At 43.2% G+C, this 22,397-nt stretch overlaps 2 protein-coding genes across 2 annotated transcripts; one reads left to right on the top strand and one right to left on the bottom strand.

The window, feature by feature from the left end:
• Positions 1–9,536: 9,536 nt before the first annotated feature.
• On the bottom strand, positions 9,537–13,735 carry LOC137544281 (uncharacterized). The gene is made up of 3 exons (XM_068265335.1): positions 13,386–13,735; positions 11,978–12,140; positions 9,537–11,473 (listed from the first exon to the last, which is right to left on the bottom strand). Exons 1-3 carry the CDS (start codon positions 13,669–13,671, stop codon positions 10,990–10,992), a joined length of 933 nt encoding a protein of 310 aa, XP_068121436.1. The 5' UTR covers positions 13,672–13,735; the 3' UTR covers positions 9,537–10,989.
• Positions 9,555–13,075, top strand: LOC137544280 (uncharacterized). The gene is made up of 3 exons (XM_068265333.1): positions 9,555–9,957; positions 10,491–10,592; positions 12,184–13,075. Exons 1-3 carry the CDS (start codon positions 9,770–9,772, stop codon positions 13,034–13,036), a joined length of 1,143 nt encoding a protein of 380 aa, XP_068121434.1. The 5' UTR covers positions 9,555–9,769; the 3' UTR covers positions 13,037–13,075.
• Positions 13,736–22,397: the final 8,662 nt, after the last annotated feature.

Below are 22,397 nucleotides of genomic sequence, written 5' to 3'. Positions count from 1 at the left end.
TTTGTGGCCGGGTTAAAGTGAAAATTGTTTGGCTGGTACCCAGTAAGGGAGAAAGTAACCACATTTACAGCATGCTCCAAAAGTGAGAATCCAATATATTTATTCAGGTAAGACCAAAATTTAGTGTAAATCTCCATAAATATTTTAAGTGTCAAACTGCAAATGTCTGATTTGTATGAAAAAAAATAATTTTTAATTGAAATTAAAATTAAATTAAGTTATCTTTTATGCAAGTATATGTTTCTTATTATTGCATTAACCCCCCCCCAACCAAAAAAAGAGCGTTAGCGCTTCAATGTTAAGTATATCATCGCTGGCATAATCGCTCATCAAAACCTGCACGGAGCGATTTTGCTAGCTATTTAAAGTTACTGCACACAAAACAACAAAATGAATGTTAATGGAAATGACCAATCAGAAACCGCTAATCGCTACACAACCGCTGGCAAATTGATACACTTTTTAAAAACGCTCCCTAAATTGCTCATGAAATCACTGCTCATACAAAACGCTAGCGATTGCGTTTTGCAGTGGGTTCCAGCCCATATGCTGTGTTGGGGCTGGCCGAGTCTCTTTATGTTGTGTTGGAGCACACAGTGTCTCTCTTTGGGCATAGCTGGAACGGATTGCCCGCTGAGGCTGTGCAGGAAATGACAAGTGGCTGAGTCTGTGCCTGAAACACATGGTTTAGGATTTTTTTTAGACGAATGGCTAAACCGCGCATTAAATGCCGGGGTCAAGCGCCTTCTAGTTGCAAAATAATGTAATCGAATAGGAGTATTTGCAAGCATAAGCATATTGGCGGTTGACACGTTATGTAGTTGCAGCCGATAAAAAAAATTGCTGCATGTTGCGTCCAGGGCTGGCAGTAGCTGGCTCTGATGCACATGCAGTGATTGCCACAAATGCTGGTTGCTTGAAGCCAGCTGCAAGCGCCCTGCACATAAACAGGAGTGGCTGACAAGCAGATACATGTTTTGAATGCACTCGTTTATCAATTATGTATAGCCTGCTCAATGTATTCAATCCGTTCATGTTTGGTTGTTTTTGTTTTTAAAGATTAGCTGCACACTGGTTTCTGGTGTAATTCAGACGCTTCTGCAGACAAATAGATCAGGGCAGCCAGGCAACTGGTATTGTAGAACAGGAAATAATTAAAAGGACACTTAAGCCAGAAAAAAAAAGTTTCTCACCTGGGGTTTCTACCAGCCCCCTGCAGCAGTCCTGTGCCCTTGCAGTCACTCGCTAATCCTCTGGTCCCCCGCTGCCTGCCAGTTTCGTTTTTGCCGACAGGACTGGCCACGCAAAGCTTCCTCCGCATTTCCGACTGCAATTAGTGCTATTGTGGGCCGCAACGCATACAAAAATACACGTTGCCGCATATCTTTGCGGTGGTAATGCGGCAACGCATATTTCTGTACGCGTTGCCGCGTTACCAACGCATAGATATGCGGCTACATGTAATGTACACGTTGCGCCCCGCAATAGCGCTAATTGCAGTCGGGAATACGGAGAAAGCTTTGCGTGGCCAGTCCTGTCGGCAAAAACGAAACTGGCTGGCAGTGGGGGACCAGAGGATTAGCGAGTGGCTGCGAGGGCACCCCAGGTGAGTAAAACTGTCTTTTTTTTTTTTTTCTGGCTTAAAGAGGAACTCCAGCCTAAACAAACATACTGTCATTAAGTTACATTAGTTATGTTAATTAAAATAGATAGGTAATATAATCTCTTACCCACACTGTTTTAAAAGAACAGGCAAATGTTTGATTTCATGAGGGCAGCCATCTTTTTGGTTGAGAGGAGGTGACGGAGCATGAGACATAGTTCCAACTGTCCTGTGTGCTGATCACCCCTCCCAGTTGCTAGGCAATGTGAATAACAACATAGGAAATCCCATCATGCTTTGCACAGCATCAGGGAAAAAAAGCCCGGGCTTTTTTTCTTTGATGGGTGGAGCTTAGGTAAAAATGCAGCTAAAAATGATGCTTTGGTAAGAAAAACAAAGTTCTGATGCTGTGAAACTGTTAAAGAAACACCAAGCCTTTTCAGTTCTGCTGAGTAGATTTTTAGTACGGAGGTTCACTTTAAAGAAAACCTGAACTGAAAATTAAAAGTAAAAACAGACCTACACAAGTCATACTTACCTCCTGTGTAGTCTACTCCTCAATCTTTCTCCTTTCCCGCGTCCTGTTTGTCCACTGTGATCAAGGGAATTCTTTGTCCACCATTTTGAAAATGGCCATTACCCTATAACTGCTTCCTGGTCAGCACACTGTTAAACTCGAACATCACCCACTTGAGCCATAGGGAAACATAGACATTACTTGGCACAGCAGTTGTCCTCTCAGCTATAACTGACAGCAACTGATAAATAACTGACAGCAACTGATATTTCAGTTCTGACAAAATGTTGTCAGAACTGGAAGGGATCATTGTCAGAAGAAAATGGTGAGCTTCTGAGAGGAACTGATGGCAAGGTAACTATGTAATGTTCGTTTGAAGTTACCTCGTGTTTATTTTTAAATAATTTTACTCAGTACAGGTTCCCTTTAAGTGTCCCTTTAAGGCAGCCTCCATATACTTCCTAAGGCCTCTTTTCCATGGACTGTTGATAGGCAGTAAAATGCCTCTCAAACTCTTACTGCCCAGTGCTGCCTGGTAACTGCTTGCTGAGCACACAGCTCAACAGCCCTAGGAAAAGAGGCAGAATTCAGGTTCCCTTTAACAACAAAGCTTTTTAATTTTAAAAGTTTTGCTCTTTCCCATTACTAACAATATATCAAACATCACTTTTTGCATGGTAATTATAGTGGAGTAGATGTACAGTATAAATCCTAGCTTATGTAATAGTCAAATGACAGCCTAAGTTGATGTATTAATTTCCCTAGAGTAGAGCATTGTATGATCAGTGTTGCTATGGTATTTAATGCTGCATGATTAGTTATGAAAGTCAAAATTGACATGTACACTCTACAAATAAAGACATGTACACTCTGCAGATTATATTTGAATAATCTGTTTGATTATCCCCCTGAAAAAAAACTCAGTCGGTGCTATGTACCTCGTACAAGAACTTAATGTACTTAGTAGGTACTAATGTGTGAACACCAAGTGGCATAGCCATGTTAAACCGGCTAGTAGAAAATGGCTACATCTCATGTAGCTTAGGATTATTTAAGCCCAGCGCTGGGGGGGGGGACGGGGGGACGACATTTTTCCACCAAAACACTATTGGGTTCCTGAGTTTCTGCATCACTCTCCTCCCTTATGAAAATATATATTACTCTTGTAGAACAGTGGACAAGTTGGTGAATATAAACAGTAGACAGCGGGGACAAATATTGCGTCTTTCTACTTTTGGATTCTACTGTTGGGTGGGACAGATAGGTCTGACCATGTGAAGCTAAAAGTGGAAAGAAACTTGGATCTCAGCATCCCTGTATTACAGTATCGTGATTTATTGTAGTTACAAAGCGGCAACAAATTACGCAGTGCTGGACGGACAATAAATAGGGATCCATACAATGGCACAAAGTTGTATACACATACAGGAAATAAGACACATGATCATGCAATTTTACAGTAACCCAACTCGTACAAGTCAGTCCAAGGGAAAGGTGTCATTGGCGGGGTCGAAAGATCTTGAAGAAAGAAACCAGGACAGGGGTTAAATACCCTGTCAAAGGCTTATAATTTAAAGGGGGGGAGACACTAGGTAGGGCTGCGGAATAGGTGCTTGACTAAGAGTTAAGGTGGGGGGGGGAGGTATCTTAAAGTGTGTTTTGAGGGCTTGCTTTAAGATGTTGGTCTGAGGGGGCAGTGAGGGATTTCCATAGGGTGGGGCAGCTCTTGAATTCCTGCAGGCGCATGGGAGTGAGAAATGCACAGGGGGGTCAGGCAAAGGTTGTTGGAAGACTGGGGGGGGCAGGCAGGTATATATCTGGATGAACTCCGAGATGTATGATGGGTACATCTTGTGCACAGATTGTAGGCTAGGCAAAGACTCTTGAAACTGATCCTGAAGCAAACAGGGAAACAGTGTAGGGCTTTGCAGAGTGGTAGAAACTATACAAATACATGCGAATGTGGGAGTAATAGTTCAGAGGAATGAACAAGATCTCCGCTGGCTCTGTACATTGCAAGGATTATTGTCCAACTATTTTTCAGCTTTATTACTTGAGAACTAGCAAACTGCATTGTCCGACTTTACTGCCAGCCAATGGATTATTCCAGGTCCATGTGTTGACAATGAGTAACAAAGCCTCCTGCTCTGTAGCTAATTACTCCATCAACAAGATTGGAATTTCTGTTAACAGTACTCCAAACAAAAAGAGTGTGTGATTTCCTTTAACCCCTTTTAACCACTTCACCACTGAGGGGTTTTACCCCTTGAGCACCAGAGCAATTTTCACCTTTCAGCGCTCCTTCCATTCATTCGTCTATAACTGTATTATTACTTATCGCAATGAAATGAACTATATCTTGTTTTTTTTCGCCACCAATTAGGCTTTCTTTAGGTGGGACATTATGCCAAGAATTATTTTATTCTAAATGTTTTAATGGGAAAACATTTTTCAGTTTTCAGCCATTATAGTTTTTAAATAATGCATGCTACTGTAATTAAAATACATGAAATGTATTTGCCCATTTGTCCCGGTTAGTACACTGTTTAAATTATGTCCCTATCACAATGTTTGGCGCCAATATTTTATTTGGAAATAAAGGTGCATTTTTTTCAGTTTTGCGTGGGAGGTAATGAGTTAATTTATAGTGTAAGGCCTCTTTCCCAGCAAGACGTTTTAGGGGAAGTTATGGTTGCCTGGTGGTGTTGGAGAAGGATGCCAGAGTGAGCTGCGCTATGCAGCTCTTTGTGCGCACTGCGCAGTACAGACTGTGGAGACCACGTGATTGTTCCGATCACATGGTCTCCGTGGCGCTGATTGGCTGGCGGGACCACATGAGTGTTCCTCTCCGCATCACGTGGTCCCGCCAGCCAATCAGCGGCCGCTCCAGGAAGACAACACTGCAAGTGCAGTGAATATTAAGTAGCAATGTGCCTGGCTACATTAGCAGACTCTCCCCACCTCCTCTCCGGCAGCATATTTTAAAAAAAACATTACTGAGCATGTGCACACAGTCTAACGCGGCTAAAGCAGCACATAACGTACTGCGTGCTGCACTTTGCCAGAACGTGCAGTGTTACCCTGTAACGCACCGTGGGCACTGTGAACAGCCCATTGAAAGCAGCCTAAAAGTATGTATTGGTATATGAAAAATGTTTTGGATGTAGTTTTACTATTTGGCCATAAGATGGCCACAGTAATTTTTTGTTCATACGACCTGTAAGCATCGGAAGTACGCTTACAGGAAGCACAATGAGGCTGGGAAACTTTTTTTTTTTTACAATGATCGCGCTGCTTCTCATAGAAGCAGCCGATCATTGCTGGGGGGCTGAGATCAATGAACGGGAACGTTTTTTCCCGTTCATTGATCTCCAGGCGAGCGGCCGGCGGTGAGCACGAGGGAGCGGGAGCGTGGACAGCGGCGGGAGGTGCGTATATCTACGCTCCTGATGGGCAAAGGGTGTAAAAAGGAGCGTAAATGTAGGCACCGCTGGTGCTAAAATGGTTAAAGAGAACCCGAGGTGGGTTTGAAGAATATTATCTGCATACAGAGGCTGGATCTGCCTATACAGCCCAGCCTCTGTTGCTATCCCAAACCCCCCTAAGGTCCCCCTGCACTCTGCAATCCCTCATAAATCACAGCCGTGCTGCTGACAAACAGCTTGTCAGAGCTGGCTGTGTTCATCTCTATAGTGTCAGTCTGCTGCTCTCCCCGCCTCCTGCAGAACTCCGGTCCCCGCCTGCATCCCTTCCCTCCCTGCTGATTGGAGGGAAGGGACAGGGGCAGGGACCGGAGCTATGCAGGAGGCGCGGGAGCAGCTAAGACTGACACTACAGATGTAAACAGAGCCTCACAGCACGGCTGTGATTTATGAGGGATTGCAGAGTGCAGAGGGACCTTAGTGGGGTTTGGGATAGCAACAGAGGCTGGGCTGTATAGGCAGATCCAGCCTCTGTATGCAGATAACATTCTTTAAACACACCTCGGGTTCTCTTTAAGCATCTATTTCATGTTGACTTCATTTTGAACTTTTAAAGGTTGACACCCGTTTTGTGGTTGATTTCCATGGCACTGCTTAGGACTGCCTTAGATTAAGGTATTACAGAGATACATCAGTAATTATAACATAACATAATATGACAGTAGTAGCTCTAATCACTTAAGTGACCTAGTCAGTGCAGTCACTTAATCTTACAAGTGTAATTTATGCCCAAACCATTTACACTGAGCAGTATATGACCTGGGTGTCTTTTGTGCAGCTGCTGCAATAAAAAGAAAGTTTTATTCATGTATATAAAAGGTTCTATTTTTCTTTTAAGATATATGAAATAAAATTCTTATCACCCACTGTTAACTTACAAATGTTGCTGTTCAATTAGGCATTGAAATCCATTCAACCTCCCAGGGTACTTGCTTCTATTCATCACTGCCTTTCATACTGTAACCCACAGTGCAAATCTGTGGCAGTGTGAGCTACACAAGTCCTTTATCGGCCAAAACCCATTAGAAAAGATATATTATTTACATTTTTTCCCTCCACTGGATCTATCCACCTTCTCTATAATTTCACCATCTTGTAAATTGTAAAATTAATCCATATAATAAATCTGACCTCTGCTGCAAAGATCTAAACTGTGAAGTGTATTCAGCTCAATACATCCATAGCTGGAGGACAAAAGAAATCTATTAAACTGCTAAATCCTATATGCTCTATGTGTACCATGCAACCGATCCTCCAAATCCGGCATCATAAAATCCCTGTTTGATGTTCAGTAGGTGATGTACTATTCTTAATGCCTGTACACACACTAGATTAAAGTCAACCAAGATGGCCAATAATGACTGCCTCTGCCAATAATCCACAGGTGTACAGCAGCCTTAACTCCAAACACACGCACAGCTGGTGATCTGCCAGAAGGATCAATTCGGCTGAGCAACGCTTGATGGCTTTGTACTCTCCGCTCACCATATCAGAGCTGCACCACTCTGTTGACCCCCCATCCCCTTGCAATGCAACAGAACACATGGGCCTTGATTCATGAAGCTCCGCTGCTATAGCAGCACAAGCTCCATGACAGCAGCGCAACCTAAATCCAGTGCAACCTAAAACCAGGGCTGCACACTACGCGCATTTATGCATCGTACCGTGCCTTCCTTAGTTACTGCTAAGGTGTTATGGAAGCCCAGGATGCTTCAATAGCGGCCTTAAGCTCATCCAGAGTGTTGGGTCTTGTGTCTCTCAACTTTCTCTTCACAATATCCCACAGATTCTCTATGGGGTTCAGGTCAGGAGAGTTGGCAGGCCAATTGAGCACAATAATACCATGGTCAGTAAACAATTTACCAGTGGGCAGATCGCTCAAACTCAGTCTTATCATGCGAACGATAGTCTGTACACATGCCCGATTTAGCGGGCGGACGTCTGAACGACTGGACGTTCAAACGACCCGTCGTTCCGAAAAATCAGACGTGTGTATGGGCCTTTATTGATGACGATTAAGTACTGCTAGAAGCTAATTAATATACAGCCGCGGATGTAGACTCCAGGTGGGCGTGGCTTCAGCCTTTAAGGGGAAAAACAACATTTGGATTCAAATGGGAAAAAAATGGCTTATTTCCTACAAAGTGTATGTTCTCTATACACTGGTGGTAAGCAGTTAAGGACCTTACAGTTCCTCTTTAAGGTGGTGGAAGAGGAGGCCAGCAAGCGAAGGGCACATCGGTGCAGTGCCGATTGGGCACCAATCCTGTTATCCCAGCACACAGCAAGGTTATCAGTTGTGTGTGGGGATGACGGGGCAGGAGCCTGATCAGTACAGTAGCACACCTTCAAATCCAGGAACAGCACAGTATAAAGCAGTGTTCCCCAACCCTGTCCTCAAGGCCCACCAACCGTACATGTTTTGCAGGAAACCATATACAATCACAGGTGGGGTCATCAGTGTTGCGGCAGAGCTGATTATCTACCTCTGTGGATTTCTACAAAACATGCACTTTTGGTGGGCCTTGAGGACAGGGTTGGGGAACACTGATAAAGGAACAGAGACACTTCCTGATAGAAATATAAAACATCCTCTGAAAATAAGCCCTAGCACATCTTTTAGAGCAAAAATTAATATAAGACACGTTCTTATTTAACCCCCTTGGCGGTTATCCCGAGCTAGGGTCGGGGAGGAAAACCTCAGCTAAGAGCGGTGATCCCGACCTCCGCTCGGAGTGGCCGCCGGAGGCTGAATGCAGAGCGAGAGCGTTTCTACATACCTCCCGGGGATACTGACGTCGGCTGGCATTCTCCTTCCTCTCCTCCGGGGCTCTGCTTCCTGCTGGTGAGATCGCCAGCTGTCGTCATGATGACAGACGGCAATTTCACTTTAGAGTTGCAGCGCCACCTGGAGGATGGAGGATTAACTGCTGCACTGGAGCCAGGGAGGTGAGTGATTGCTGGGCTGCTGCAGATCTCCCTGGCAGCATGATTTTTTTCCAGGTTTTAGAGTCTGAAAGGGTGCAAAAAAATTGCACCGCTTTTAGACCCTAAAATCTGGAAAGAATCAGAACGCCAAGGGGGTTAAAAGATACCCGAAGTGACATGAGATAGACATGGATATGTACAGTGCCTAGCACACAAATAACTATGCCGTGTTCTTTTTTTTTTTCCTCTGCCTGAAAGAGTTAAATATCAGGTATTTAAGTGGCTGACTCAGTCCTGACTCAGACAGGAAGTGACTGCAGCATGACCCTCACTGATAAGAAATTCCCCTTTTTATCTCTTTCTTGCTCTCAGAAGCCATTTTCTGCTAGGAAAGTGTTTTATACTTGGAATTTCTTATCAGTGAGGGTCACACTTTATGTCTTGAGTCTGGACTGAGGCACTGTACATACACATGTCTATCTCATCATGTCACATGTCACTTTGGGTATCCTTTAAGGGGACACATGGTATGTACCTAACTACTATGCCATATATTAGATACTACATGCTACCTCACCTATATACTGTCTTCATCTAGCTAGCTATATTCTATATTTCCTATGCTCTGCCGTTGTATACAGAATTTATGTACTACACACTGTCATTTATACACTATCTACAGTTAACCAATTATACTTTATTTATTCACTTTAAATAATGGAAGGGATAAACAGCGCTCAATTGTTTGCACTTCAAAACCTCAATGTTCTCAACAATGAGTGCCCCCTTTAGTTCACAGCTCACCGGATCCTGTGGCCAGAATAAGTCCGCCAATGGAAATGGAATGGCTAATGCGACTGCTCATTATGCAATTTTGGTATCAAACTAAGCTGTTTGGGCTGGTGCACACCAAAAACCGCAAGCAGATCCGCAAAACGCTAGCGTTTTTCTGAACGCTTTGTCTGTTTTTTTAGCTGCGTTTTGCTAGCGTTTTGCGTTTTGCGGTGGCGTTTAGCATGCGTTTTTCTAGCGTTTTGCGTTTTGCGTTTTTTAAGGAAAAAGGTAGAAAGAGTTGAACCAAAGGCTAAAAATTAGATATATTGATGACATGTGGATCAAATGAAGGAATTAAAGTGCAAGTACCAATATAAAAAGGGAGTGGTCCTTCACAGCATTGTGGGTTAGTTGAGGAGAGGTGACATAGTGTTTGAGAGTGAGTTGTTTTTGTGGAGAGAGAAAATGTATCCTGATTTGCTATTACTAATATGTGTAGCAGCATATATGAGACGCAGGCCAAGGACACGGAGATACTGGGTGCATCCCATACTGCAACAGCGGCGCAGGAAGGGTCAATTTTGGACACTCTATCGTGACTTGAGGCAGCATCCAGACAAGTTCTTTGGCTACACCAGAATGTCTGTGGGCAGGTAAGAGTTGTTTTGTTTGTTCTGTACCATTTGGCATTCTTGTTATTTAAATAATGAATGTTGCAGTCATTGCTGAGCCTTATTTAACACTCTGTTGGACTCCAATGTACAAACCAACACACTCAGCAATCATGTATATGCATTAAAAGACTAAGATTACCATTATGCTTGTTCCTGGTGTGTTATGCATACACTGCCTAACACCTATTGCTTTTTTGGACTACCCAGTAACTACTATAGTATATAAGCATACATCATTTTTGAACAATAACCTAAGGTAATAACCCCACGTAACACACATTTATACCTATACCAATATCATGCACCTATGAACAGCAGAAACTCAGTAAAGACACTTGTTGTGGCCAGCGACATTATTTTATTTGTTTTTGGTAGTGGTTGCCCAAATAATTCTTTAGGCCATGTTGTCATGAAGGTATTTTTGCAAACATAGAATGTATATGTTCAAAAAAGAATGCTTTTATATCACAAACATCATCAACAAATTACATATACATCTGTATTTTTGACAGTTTTGATTGTCTACTGTCCAAATTGAAGGATGCCCTTCAAAGACAAGATACTAATTATCGCCGTGCAATCACTCCAACGGAGCGTCTCCTCATAACTTTGAGGTATGTGAAACTAACTTTAAAATATTAACATAAAATATAACGATTTACACTACCTATAAGGCACACTTCCTACTCATGTTGTGCAAGATAATCAGACATGCTTCCAGTGTCATGAATGAAAGCTTGTGTAGCTGATTCTGAAGTAGTTTGTGGCTGGGTCTGAGCTGATAAATCAGTGTACACTGGAGTGTCTGATCTTTGATACCTATTAGCTTGCTCAAAACGCATAGGTCCTGTCATAGGATAATGTGGCTGCTGCCCATATGGCCGGGTTGCCATATGCATAGGTGGGTAACTAGGTGGGTCATACATACGGTGACTCTGGTAAGATGGTTGTGGGTATGAATGATACTGAGGAGTGGCATGAGGCATGTGTTGTTGAGTGACATAGTTGGAGCTATTTTCTTCTGCCTGGCTGAGTTTGCAAAAATTTGCCCAGGGTCTCAGATATGGCATGTCTGGCTGCCCATTGCTTATCTGGTGGCACTTTCTGTAACAATGGCACTAAACTTAGCAGATACTGGGTGCATGGCTCTTTTAATTGTTTGATTTCCTCCTCTCGCTTCTCCATATGATCCACAGCCTTTTCAATAGAAGTAATGAGCTTGTGATCATATTCAGCCCTGCTCATACCTCTTGCTATTCTCCTGCCTTGTGTTGATGCCCTCACACCTCTACTAGATCTGTGAGTTGTGCGTGGCCTAGTAGTTAGTGTACTGGGTTGTGTTTGATCAGCAGTTGTTGAGTCACTCTCATCCAGTGTAGCTGTGTCACCATCCTGTGGAGTTAAATCATCCACTTCCAGATCACTGCTAGTGTTGTGGCCTGCATCTATTTCCGCCTCCTCAGGATCAGGATCAGGTGGCAGGCTATCTTCAGTTCTAATGTAAAGAAGAAGAGAAGAATTGAGTACTGGTATAGAGGCCAGTGATGTAAAATAGAAAATGTCATTGATGTACATGTGTAACTGTACAACAATCATAGTTGCCTTTCTCTCCTGCAGAAATGTTGTGAGTATTACTTTAAGGCACAGCCCCTGAGTCATCATGCAGATCACATGTTTGTAGTGAAGTATTAATGTATAATCTACACATGCTTGTTCGTGGTGTGTGATTCAGACACTACTGCAGCCAAATAGATCCACATGAGTGTAAGGCAACTGGTATTTGTCCACAAAATCTTACCAGATTCCTGACAGATAATCGCACTATAAATAGCTTAGTAAACAATCATATTAAGCAAAGGCCTACTGTAAAATGACCTGCAGTGAATCACATTGAGTCTATCACACTCCTGCAATGCATTGTGTGACTTGTATTTATATTACAGCTGTAGCGGATACTTTTTTCAGAAGTGTAATAGGTGTACATTTGCGCCATACTTACTCAGCCGACTCATGATGTTTTCTCATAAATTCCAGAATCCCACAGAATTTATATCTTGTTCTTTGGGAACTTCCACACCCACTTTTAGATTCTTGATATTGTTTCTCCAGCTCCTTTTTATAACTGTCTCGCACAGACTTCCATCTTTTGCGCAGGAGACCAACTTCGAACAAAAAACAAATAAACATTTCTGTATTACTTTTCAGATTTCTGGCAACAGGACATTCATATGCAGCTCTGCATTATCAGTTCCTGATGGGAAGATCTACTATCCGCTACCTGGTTTTGGACACATGCAAACTGATTTGGAAAACACTGCAGCCCGAATTTATGCCACCTCCTGATCTACCTATGTGGGAGGCTAATATTCAGCATTTCTGGGAAAAGCATCAATTCCCTAACTGCCTAGGAGCAGTGGATGGGAAACATGTCCGTATTGTTATGCCTGCAGCCACTGGCAGTGTGTATTACAATTATAAAAAATATTTCTCTCTTGTGCTCATGGCTGTGGTGGATCCGAATTTAAAATTTATATATGTGGATGTGGGTGCTTACGGCAGTTCACATGATTCTGCTGTTTTCCAACACAGCAGATTTGGCTTGAAACTCCTAACTGGCCAAATGACCTTACCAGCACCACGACCCTGGCCTGACACACAACATCCACCTTACCCGTGTGTGTTTGTGGCTGATGAGGCATTTGCTCTATCCGAGCATGTGATGCGGCCTTATGCCCAAAGAGATATGTCTCTGAAAAAAAAAGTGTTTAATCAGCGCCTTACCAAAGCCAGGCAAGTGGTGGAATGTGCTTTTGGCATACTTTCTAACAAATGGCGCATTTTTCATACTGCCCTAAAAATGCAACCACAGTATGCAATAGCAGTTGTGAAGGCCACATGTGTTTTACACAATTATGTAAGAACATTAGATGGCATGCACACAGAGGAGGAGGAGGAGATTCCACCCTGTGCTCTTCAAAATGTTGCCCCTTCTACCTTACGTGGGCCTATTTCTGCCATTCAAATGCGAGATAAACTCGCAGATTACTTTGTGCCATAACCGATAAGTATGTAAATATTACAGGTTGACATTTAATTTGATTACATTATGATCTTTACTATTAAAAAATAGGTCAACCTCTTTGTATGTGTTAATCTATGATCATGTTCTTTACTGTAATATCACAACCGCATGCAGAATACATGTGCATACATAGACACACATGTACGTGCTGTTCCGATTGAGAGATGCCTATACAGAGACACAGACTGCAAGAGAGACATGTGGTAATGACACTTAGGATTAGCTAATTAACCTTTCAGGGGAGGGGTCTTCACATATTGTCAGCACAGTGCCAAAAGAGTCAACCTAAAAGAGTTAACAACACATGTTTAACAAATACACTCACCTTTTGCTTCTTGAGTCTTTGGTGACAATTTTTCCCATTTTTCACCCAGGAACTCATGGGCAATGTTTCTCCAGATGTCATGCAGCCTTTGATGATCTTTGTGTCCAGGCAATGTCTTGTCATACAGCTCTGGACTATTCTGTATTTTAATTATTAAATTTTCTGTGGTAAACCACGTGCCAGACATCTTGCACAAACCTTCTCTGCAATCCCTCATGCAAAGCAGAACAACAGGAAGTACACTTTGACCTGGAAGAGCAGATTCTGACAAAAAACGCATCTGCATCCGCTTCCAAAAACGCTATACCAAGCGGTTTGACAGGCGGTTTGCGTTTTTCCTATACTTAACATTGAGGCAAAAACGCATCCGCAATCCAAAATCTGCTGCAGCCCGGGAGTATGCGTTTCTGCAAAACGCCTACCGCTCTGGTGTGCACCACCCCATTGAAATGCATTACCCTAGCAGATCCGCACCCGCAAGCAGATCGCAAACCGCAGCGGAAACGCTCCGGTGTGCACTAGGCCTTTGTGTGGAAAGGGAGATAAAGCCTACAGATTGGGGTATACTAGATTGTATTAGGAGTATATGCCCAAACCCACCTGTTACACACATCTTCCCCCCCCCCCCCCCCCCCACATACGCAGTGTCGTTATGTTACCTTGTAACTGTTCTAATGTTTGTGTAAAGGGCAAGCAGACTTGTGTGTAAAGGGAGATACAGGTAAAACTCAAAATTAGAATATAATGCAAAAGTTCATTTATGCCAGTAATTCTGAACCAGACTGAGAGACCATTTTATTTATTTATTTATTATTTATTTATTTGTTGTATTTATAAAGCGCCAACATATTACGCAGCGCTGGACATTAATTTAGGTTACAGACAATATTTAGGGGTGACAAACAGCAATGTGACAATACAGGAATACAAGAAAACCAGATCACACAGCACAGTATGAGTACAAGGTAATGCTTAGTCAGTCACTGGATGGGAGCATGGAGTTAGGCAAGTTAGGTTCACTCAAATGCATAGCATGGGTGCACAGTAATAGAGGTGCATGATCAGGTAGGACACAAAAGGAGTGAGGACCCTGCCCAAAGGCTTACAATCTAGAGGGAGAGGTAGGGACACGAGAGGTAGGGGACCAGAGTTCGGCTGTGGGTTTAGAGCAATTGTGAGGGGTGGTAGGCAAGAGTGAAAAGGTGAGTTTTCAGGGCCTTCTTGAAGGTGTTGAAGGAGGGGGCTGCCCTAATGGGTGGAGGTAGGGAGTTCCATAGTGTCGGAGCGGCTCTTGAGAAGTCTTGGAGGCGTGCATGGGACTGGGTGATGCGGGGGACGGTCAGGCGAAGTTCATTGGAGGAGCGGAGTGAGCGGCTTGGTGTGTATCTCTGAGTAAGATCAGAAATGTAGGTTGGACAGGTTTTGTGGATGGATTTGTAGGTCAGACACAATATCTTGAATCTGATTCTGGACTGGATAGAAAGCCAGTGGAGGGATTCACGGAGGGGAGCCGCCCTGGTGGAGCGATGGGAGGAGTGGATAATTCTGGCAGCCGCATTCATGATGGACTGCAGTGGGGCTATTCGGGTCTTAGGGAGTCCAGACAGAAGGGCATTGCAGTAGTCGAGGCGGGAAATTATGAGGGAATGGATGAGGAGTTTGGTGGTGGCAGGGGTCAGGAAAGGGCGAATCTTACAGATGTTACGAAGGTGGAAGTTGCAGGACTTTGTGAGGTTTTGGATGTGGGGAGTGAAGGAGAGTGTGGAGTCCAGGGTGACACCCAGACAGCGGGCTTGAGAGGTAGGGTGAATAGTAGTGTGGTTAACAGTGACCTGCACATCTGGGAGGTCCAGGGATGACCGGGGTGGGAAGATCATAAATTCTGTTTTGTCTAGATTTAGTTTTAGGAACCTAGCGGACATCCAGGAGGAGATGGCAGATAGGCAGGAGGAGACCTTGTCCATGGTAGTGGTGGATATGTCAGGGGTGTGGAGATAGATTTGGGTGTCATCTGCATACAGATGATAGTTAAAACCCATGGAGGAGATAACCTTGCCAATGGAGGATGTGTACCATTTAAAGGCTTAGGAACCATTTGCAGGTGTTTTGGATTAATTAGCTGATTAAAGTCTGACACTTTAAACCCTAAAATATTGAACCTTTTCACAATCGTCTAATGGTCTGAGATTTTGATTTTGGGGTTTTCATAAGCTATAAGCCATAATCCTCAAAATTATAACAAATACAGGCTTGAAATATATTGCTTTGCATGAAATATTAGTTTTACCTTTTAAACGGTACAGAATATTAGTTTTATTTTAGTTTTACACGGTACAGAAACCTTTTTACCTTTTAGGTAGAATTACTGACATAAATGTCGTGTCCGCCTCTCCGTAGCCCATAAGGAGTTGCTATGACAATCAGGGGCATACCTGGGTAATATAGAGCCTATGGCAAACACTGAAATTGCACCCCCTCCCCTCCGGGTCAGAGCCCTCTTCCCCTCTAAAAACGACATCCTTTCTCGCGTACATGTGTTATGGTTGCGGTTGCCTGTGTTTTTTCGCATAGGATATTGCTAAAGTTACTTTTTGGGAAAAATGTGTTCTTATTCCCTCTCTGTCCTCCTAACACTAAGTCAAGTGCGCCCTACATACATAAATTAAGTAGCCATGTTCCCCAAATAAAATAAATATCTGATTTGAGGTCTGTGTGAAAGGGAGGCATGGGGCAGGCACGGTGGTGCAGCACAGGAGACGGCATGGAGCCCATGGTACAGTGGGACCCATGGCATGAGCCATGCCTGCACCCCTCTAGATACGCCTCTGATGACAATGAAATGTGTTGGGAGGAGCTACATAGCGGCGTGGTGAGCATGGACGAGGCTACGTCTATAGACGCTGAGGTGTAGTGATATAGTTTTCTACTAGCGGTGGTTGTACTTGAAAGCGGTTGAGCGGTGAACTGCACATGATCTGGCGGAGGTGCCCACGAGTAAGTCAGTACTCTGTAAGTAAAGGTACCAGTGTGTGTCAGCTCTCTGCAAGCCCTAAGCTGCAGTTTAATTGCTGTTTTGGGTTGAATTTGTTTATGGTTTTAACCACTTCTCCCCAAAGGGGTTTTTACGCTAACGGACAAGAGCGATTTTCACCTGTCAGTGCTCATCCTTTTCATTTGCCAATAGCTTAATCACTACTAATCACAATTAAATGATCTATATCTTGTTTTTTTCACCACCAATTGGGCATTTTGGGGTTGATATTTGTTTTCAGTAATTACTTTTTCTATGCATTTTAAAGGGAAAAACAAGGAAAAAATAAAACTATAGGGGATGAAATTGGAGAAATAGTATAATATAAACACTGCAACTGTGCATAAAACCCACACATTTTATCTGCCTATTTGTTCTGGTTATCATAAGATTTTAATTATGTCCCTAGTACAAAGTATGGTGACAATATAGTATTTGGAAATAAAGGTGTGTTTATTGTTTGGTGTTTTTTTTTCACTATTTTCACGTGCACGGGAATGCGGGCGGGCGCACAGTGGCTGCAGCACTGTCTGACTTATAAAAACGTCCTGGAGCCATTAGGAGTCTCTAGCAGGACGTTTTTTATAAGCCAGCTTGTCATTAAGTGGTTAAACAATGTTTTAATAAATGCATTACTACGCACTTTTATGCTATGATGGTGTTCAGTCGTTGATTGGAGGTGACCCCAAGAAGCTGGGAACTTGAAGTCTGAGCCCAACAGCGTTGCCAGAGAGGCGAGGAGTGGCCTACACTCCACAAGCGTAGACGGGCCCGGTGAGTTGTGAACTGAAGAGGGGGGCTGCTTATTGTTGAGAACATTGAAGTTTTGAAGTGCGAATAATTGAGCGCTGTTGATCCTATTATTTAAAGGACAACTGTAGTGAGAGGTATGTGGAGGCTGCCTTATTTATTTCCTTTTCAGCAATACCAGTTGCCCGGCAGCTCTGCTGATCTTTTGCCTCTAATACTTGTAGCCATAAATCCTGAGCAAGCATGCAGCAGCTCAGGTGTTTCTGACATTGTCATATCTGATAAGATTAGCTGCATGCTTGTTTCTGGCGTGATTCAGACACTACTGCAGCCAAATAGATCAACAGGGCTGCCAGGCAACCGGTATTGTTTAAAAGGAAATATATATGGCAGCCTCCATCTTCTTCTCTCTTCAGTTGTCCTTTAAGTGACTGCCTTTTTGCTGAGAATATAGTTAGCAGGGGAGCTCTCCACTGGTGTACATATTGCCTGCCTAGTACTCAATTGGGTTTTGACCCATTGCAGTTAACTTTGTTTAAATTTTTATTTTAGCATTTGAATATTTTGTTGATTTACGTGAGCGCTTGTACTATTGTTGGATACTTTATCTGGTATTTACATAGCACTGACATCCTCCACAGCAGTTTTAAGGAGTCTAGTTTAGGGCCAATTTAGGGGAAAGCCAATTAACTTATCTGTATAAGGTCTTCCAACCTAATTTATAATTCTTGCCTGGACAAAAGGCTCGATCATTTTTATTTTTTATTTTTTTTCTTCTCTTACAGACAGGGGGTAGAGTCAGTAGTGTGACCTGTGGAGGAATTTTGCATGGCCTAAATTTTGAGCATGGTCACAATAGTTATTTTTTTCGAATTGCCTGCACAACTGAGTCACCCAAGTGATAAATGCAGTAATCGTGAGGCTCCAAGTGTCGGTGGGCTTAGGCAGAGACTGGGGATGATGTCAGAGTTCATTAGGTACTCATACTTGTTAAAGGGACACATTTTGTTTTTAAATAGGCAGAGATGTATTCAGACTTTAGGTCTGCTTATCAACATCTTGTGTTGGGTTATTTTTGTAATTTCTATTTCTGGTAACTTCCAACCTTATTTCTACCTATATAACGAAATAAATTTCTTTATAAGCCAACTACCTCCTGGAAAATAATCACTGGTTATCACAAGTACCTGCTCTGACAGTATGGGTTCACAAGGATAGCTTCCAGCAATGCATTCTGGAGACAGCTCAGCTCACTAGCTTTTCCCTAGAACAAATCTGGTTTTCAGATCAAAGGCTTGTTTCCTAAGGTAATTTTACTATTTGTCAGTAATTTCACACTCAGAATTGCCGCCTGCAACCAGATGCCTTAATGCACTGGCTTCTTAGCACACATTTTGCTAGGCATATGCCTCCCAGGCCGGTGTTTATTCTAGTTACTGACAATTCTGTAGGCTAGGATTTTCCCACTGTGAGCAGAACATATTTTTATGCTGATGCCTAGCCTGCTAGACATTTATGTCCCTTAGTGCTTTACATGTTAGGAGTGTGATACACAGTCATTTGGGAAAGTGATGTTTGTTTTTGTTTTATGTTGTCGGCCAAGAAACATTGTAATTGCATTACTTTTGGTAGGATGATTTCTGACTTGATGCATTGCTTACTGGGACGTAAGATGCATCCCACTGTGGCATGTAGATCATGAATATTCCTTTTTGAAAACACTGCTTTGCATGTGGTTATTGTAGTGTATTTTAGCCCCAGAGATGCATAGTGTAAGTGTATTTTTGAGGTACTGTCTGCCAGGCAAATACAGTTTTATATCAGCATGCCTTAAAGGGGAACTGAAGAGAGAGGTATATGGAGGCTGCCATGTTTATTTCCTTTTAAGCAAAACCAGTTGCCTGGCAACCCTGCTGATCCTCTGCCTCTAATACTATTAGCCATAGCCCCTGAACAAGCATGCAGCAGATCAGGTGTTTCAGACTTTAAAGCATACATGTCAGACTCTGGCCCGCGTGCCAAATTTGGCCCTCAGAGCCATTAAATTTGACCCTCAAGTGGTTTCCCTACTTTGCATTATGTTTGGCCCACTCTAGACCACCAGGGAAGCTATATTGGAGGTGAAGCCCTAGATCACCAGGAAGGCCATATGGGGAGGTAGGGGGAAAGCACTTAACACAGGGAAATGTATAGGGGAGGCTGGGGGTCTCTAGACACCAGGGAACTTTATCGGGTAGGAAAGACCTCTAGACACCAGAGAACTTTATAAGGGAGGAGGATGGCCAGTAGACATTGAGGTTGGCCCGCGACTAGGTCCCAGTGTACAATTTCAGCCCACTTTGTATTTGAGTTTGACACCCCTGCTTTAAAGTCAGATCTGACAAGACTAGCTGGATGCTTGTTTCTGGTGTTATTCAGATACTATTGCAGAGAAATAGACCAGCAGGGCTGCCAGGCAACTGGTATTGATTAAAAGGAAATAAATATGGCAGCCTCTGTATACCTCTTACTTCAGTTCCTCTTTAAAGTCACAGTTGATGACTGTTCAATTACATTAAATAGTGCAGTGCTATAATGTGTACTACTAGGCAATTACACATTTCACAGCAACACAGTACACAAGTGTTAACACTACAAAGGCATCCTATGGCCATATCACACACTGTGAGCAGTGCACTGAGGGAGTTATGTTTTGGGAGATAAATGATCAGATATTCTGGTTGACTTGAAGAGTTGGTTTCTGGGTAATGGGATATGTTGTCCAGTAACCCGAAAAATAATGCAAAAAAATTGTACTTGCTCCATCAGGCTTATAACCATCGTTATGAGGAGCTTACAAGGTTGGCAAATACACAGTGCAAAATTTAAAGTGGACCTGAACTCTTGCATAGGATAGATGGAAAACATATAGAAATACATCCTATATGTATTTAAAGAGTTTAGCCTGTTTAATTCCCCCTCATTTGTGTCTAATCAGAACATTGTAATTTGATCTCTTCCCTGTGTCACGTGACTGCCATGGCAGAGATGGGAGATAAGCTCATTTGAAAGCACAGGATGTTAACAATATGTCTGCTTCCATGAATCAGGAAGTAGAAACACTGCAGATTTATTTTAGGATTTGTATCAGCTGTAACAATTTTTTTGGGGGGGGGTTTAAAGGTTATTATGCTGTTGTGTATATTTTACAGCAGAGAGGAAGTTCCGAGTTCAGGTCCGCTTTAAAGAGACTTGGGCTAATATCCTCTCACTACAAGGACCTTACCAGGAGTGTTTTGGTTTACAGAGGTTAGAGTCCTGCATTGGGTCAGGTACCTGTGGGTTACCTGAAATGCGAGATGGGTTCGGGTACCAGTTTTTGATTTTAATCTGGTTAAGGGTCGGGTACTGGTACCAGGTCTTCGGCTGCAGGTACCATATTCACCAGAAAGCGGGTTGCAGGTCGGGCGCGGGTCTGAAAAATTAGACCCGTGCAGGCCTCTAACAGAGATACAGTGCACAGGATTTAAAAAAAAAAAAAAAAAATCATCGCTCATCATAGCTTTAGCTACATTTCAGATATTGTTCTGCACAAATTAAGCATGCATTGATTCAAATGCATACAGTACAGAAAAGATAATATGCCACTGTCAGAGGGCTGGAAAGTAGGTTAATTCTTCATTTGCACAATAAAAGAAGTGCTTAATTCCCTCGCTACCTGGATTTAACTAACAAGAATGGCTAGCTCCTTTACTGGCAGAGTCCCAGTTTTGTGATAGATCTGGGTGTATCATGTTGAGGACAAGAGGAGACCAGTGTCTTTATCCTTTGCATCTGGGTTTCCACGGAAACATTTAAGAGAATATACAGACATATTCAGTAAGACAGTGGAAAAAGCTACAATGTCAACAGAAATGTAATCATCTATGATAAATGACTATTAATCAAATTCAAAAACTTGCCCTGTGCTTAGGGCAGCAGTGTTGTGGAGGAGTAATTTTATTACCTACTACTTCGCAGAGACCAGTCTGTCAGCTTTATTGCTTCCACCCATAATTGTACGCGTCACGCAGAGACAAAATACACGCATGTGAGTCAGGAATATAGAGCTCCAGGACAACTGAAGTGAGAAGAATATGGAGGCTGCCATGAGTGGCCTAGCTAAGGAGCTATGGGCCCCGGTGCGAGTTTCACATACCCCCCTCCCCCTATACATAACAATTGATACGGCACACCAAAACCTGCCAAGGACAACACCGTGTCGGAGCAACTTGTTAATGATTACTGCTATTAAAAGCATTTGTAGAAGTGATCAGTACAAGCACAGGGCCAATAAAGAGCTACCGTATTTTTCAGACCATAAGATGCCCCCCCCCCAAGTGTGGGGGGGAGTCAGTGCGTCTTATGGTCCGAATACAACAAATTCGGACCAGCGCTTAGCCAAGTACAGTACATACGCGTTCCTCCTGTGGCCCCTTCTTTTTCTGCGGCAAACCTCTGTCCTGTAGCCATGTGACATATGACTATGTCATGGTATTTTGTCCGCCTGTGTACCCCACTATTTTACGCCATGTTCCACCGCATGGCTTCAGCGGGCTGTAGAATCAGAATCTATTTTATTTGCCAAGTACAGGGTCGTACAAGGAATTGTTGTTGGCAGTGCAGAGCAGCAAAAACCTTCATGGACAAGGACATACATTGAATAGGTACACACGGAAAATATAATAATAAAAATACACTTAAATGTGATTATACAGTTTACAGTACAATACAGTATATACTCCGCAGTGCAGTGTGGATAGCTAGTTACACTGTTCAGAGTGGGAAGGTGGTGAAGGAGGCTGAGTTGAAGGCCAGGACAGCTTGGGAAAAGGAGTTCTTGTGTCTGGCGGTGGTAGAGATAGCTCTGAAGTGGCGCCCCAGAGGGAGTAGATTGAATTAGCGGTTGCCAGTGTGGGAGGAATCACTTGCAATCCTAGCTGCTCAGGACAGGACACAACCTTGGCGGGCGGTGCTTGTGTTAGTGGTTTGCACTTGAGCTGAAGGTGTCAAGCTTCACCACTTGGGTCCTGTTGGTAAGGTAGTCCTTCAGCCATGCACAGAGGGAAGGGTGCAGGTTGAGTTGTAGCAGCTTGTTGTATAGGATACTGGGGCTGATGGTATTGAAAGCGGAGCTGAAGTCGTGGAGGAGAATTCTGGCTTAAGTGTTCGGCTTCTCTCGGTGGGACAGGATATGCTCCAGGGTGATGTTG

This window comes from Hyperolius riggenbachi, chromosome 2 (genome assembly GCF_040937935.1).
Source record: "Hyperolius riggenbachi isolate aHypRig1 chromosome 2, aHypRig1.pri, whole genome shotgun sequence".
Lineage (NCBI taxonomy): Eukaryota > Metazoa > Chordata > Amphibia > Anura > Hyperoliidae > Hyperolius > Hyperolius riggenbachi.
The sequence above is the reverse complement of the archived record's forward strand: the minus strand, read 5'-3'. Positions and strand labels throughout refer to the sequence as shown.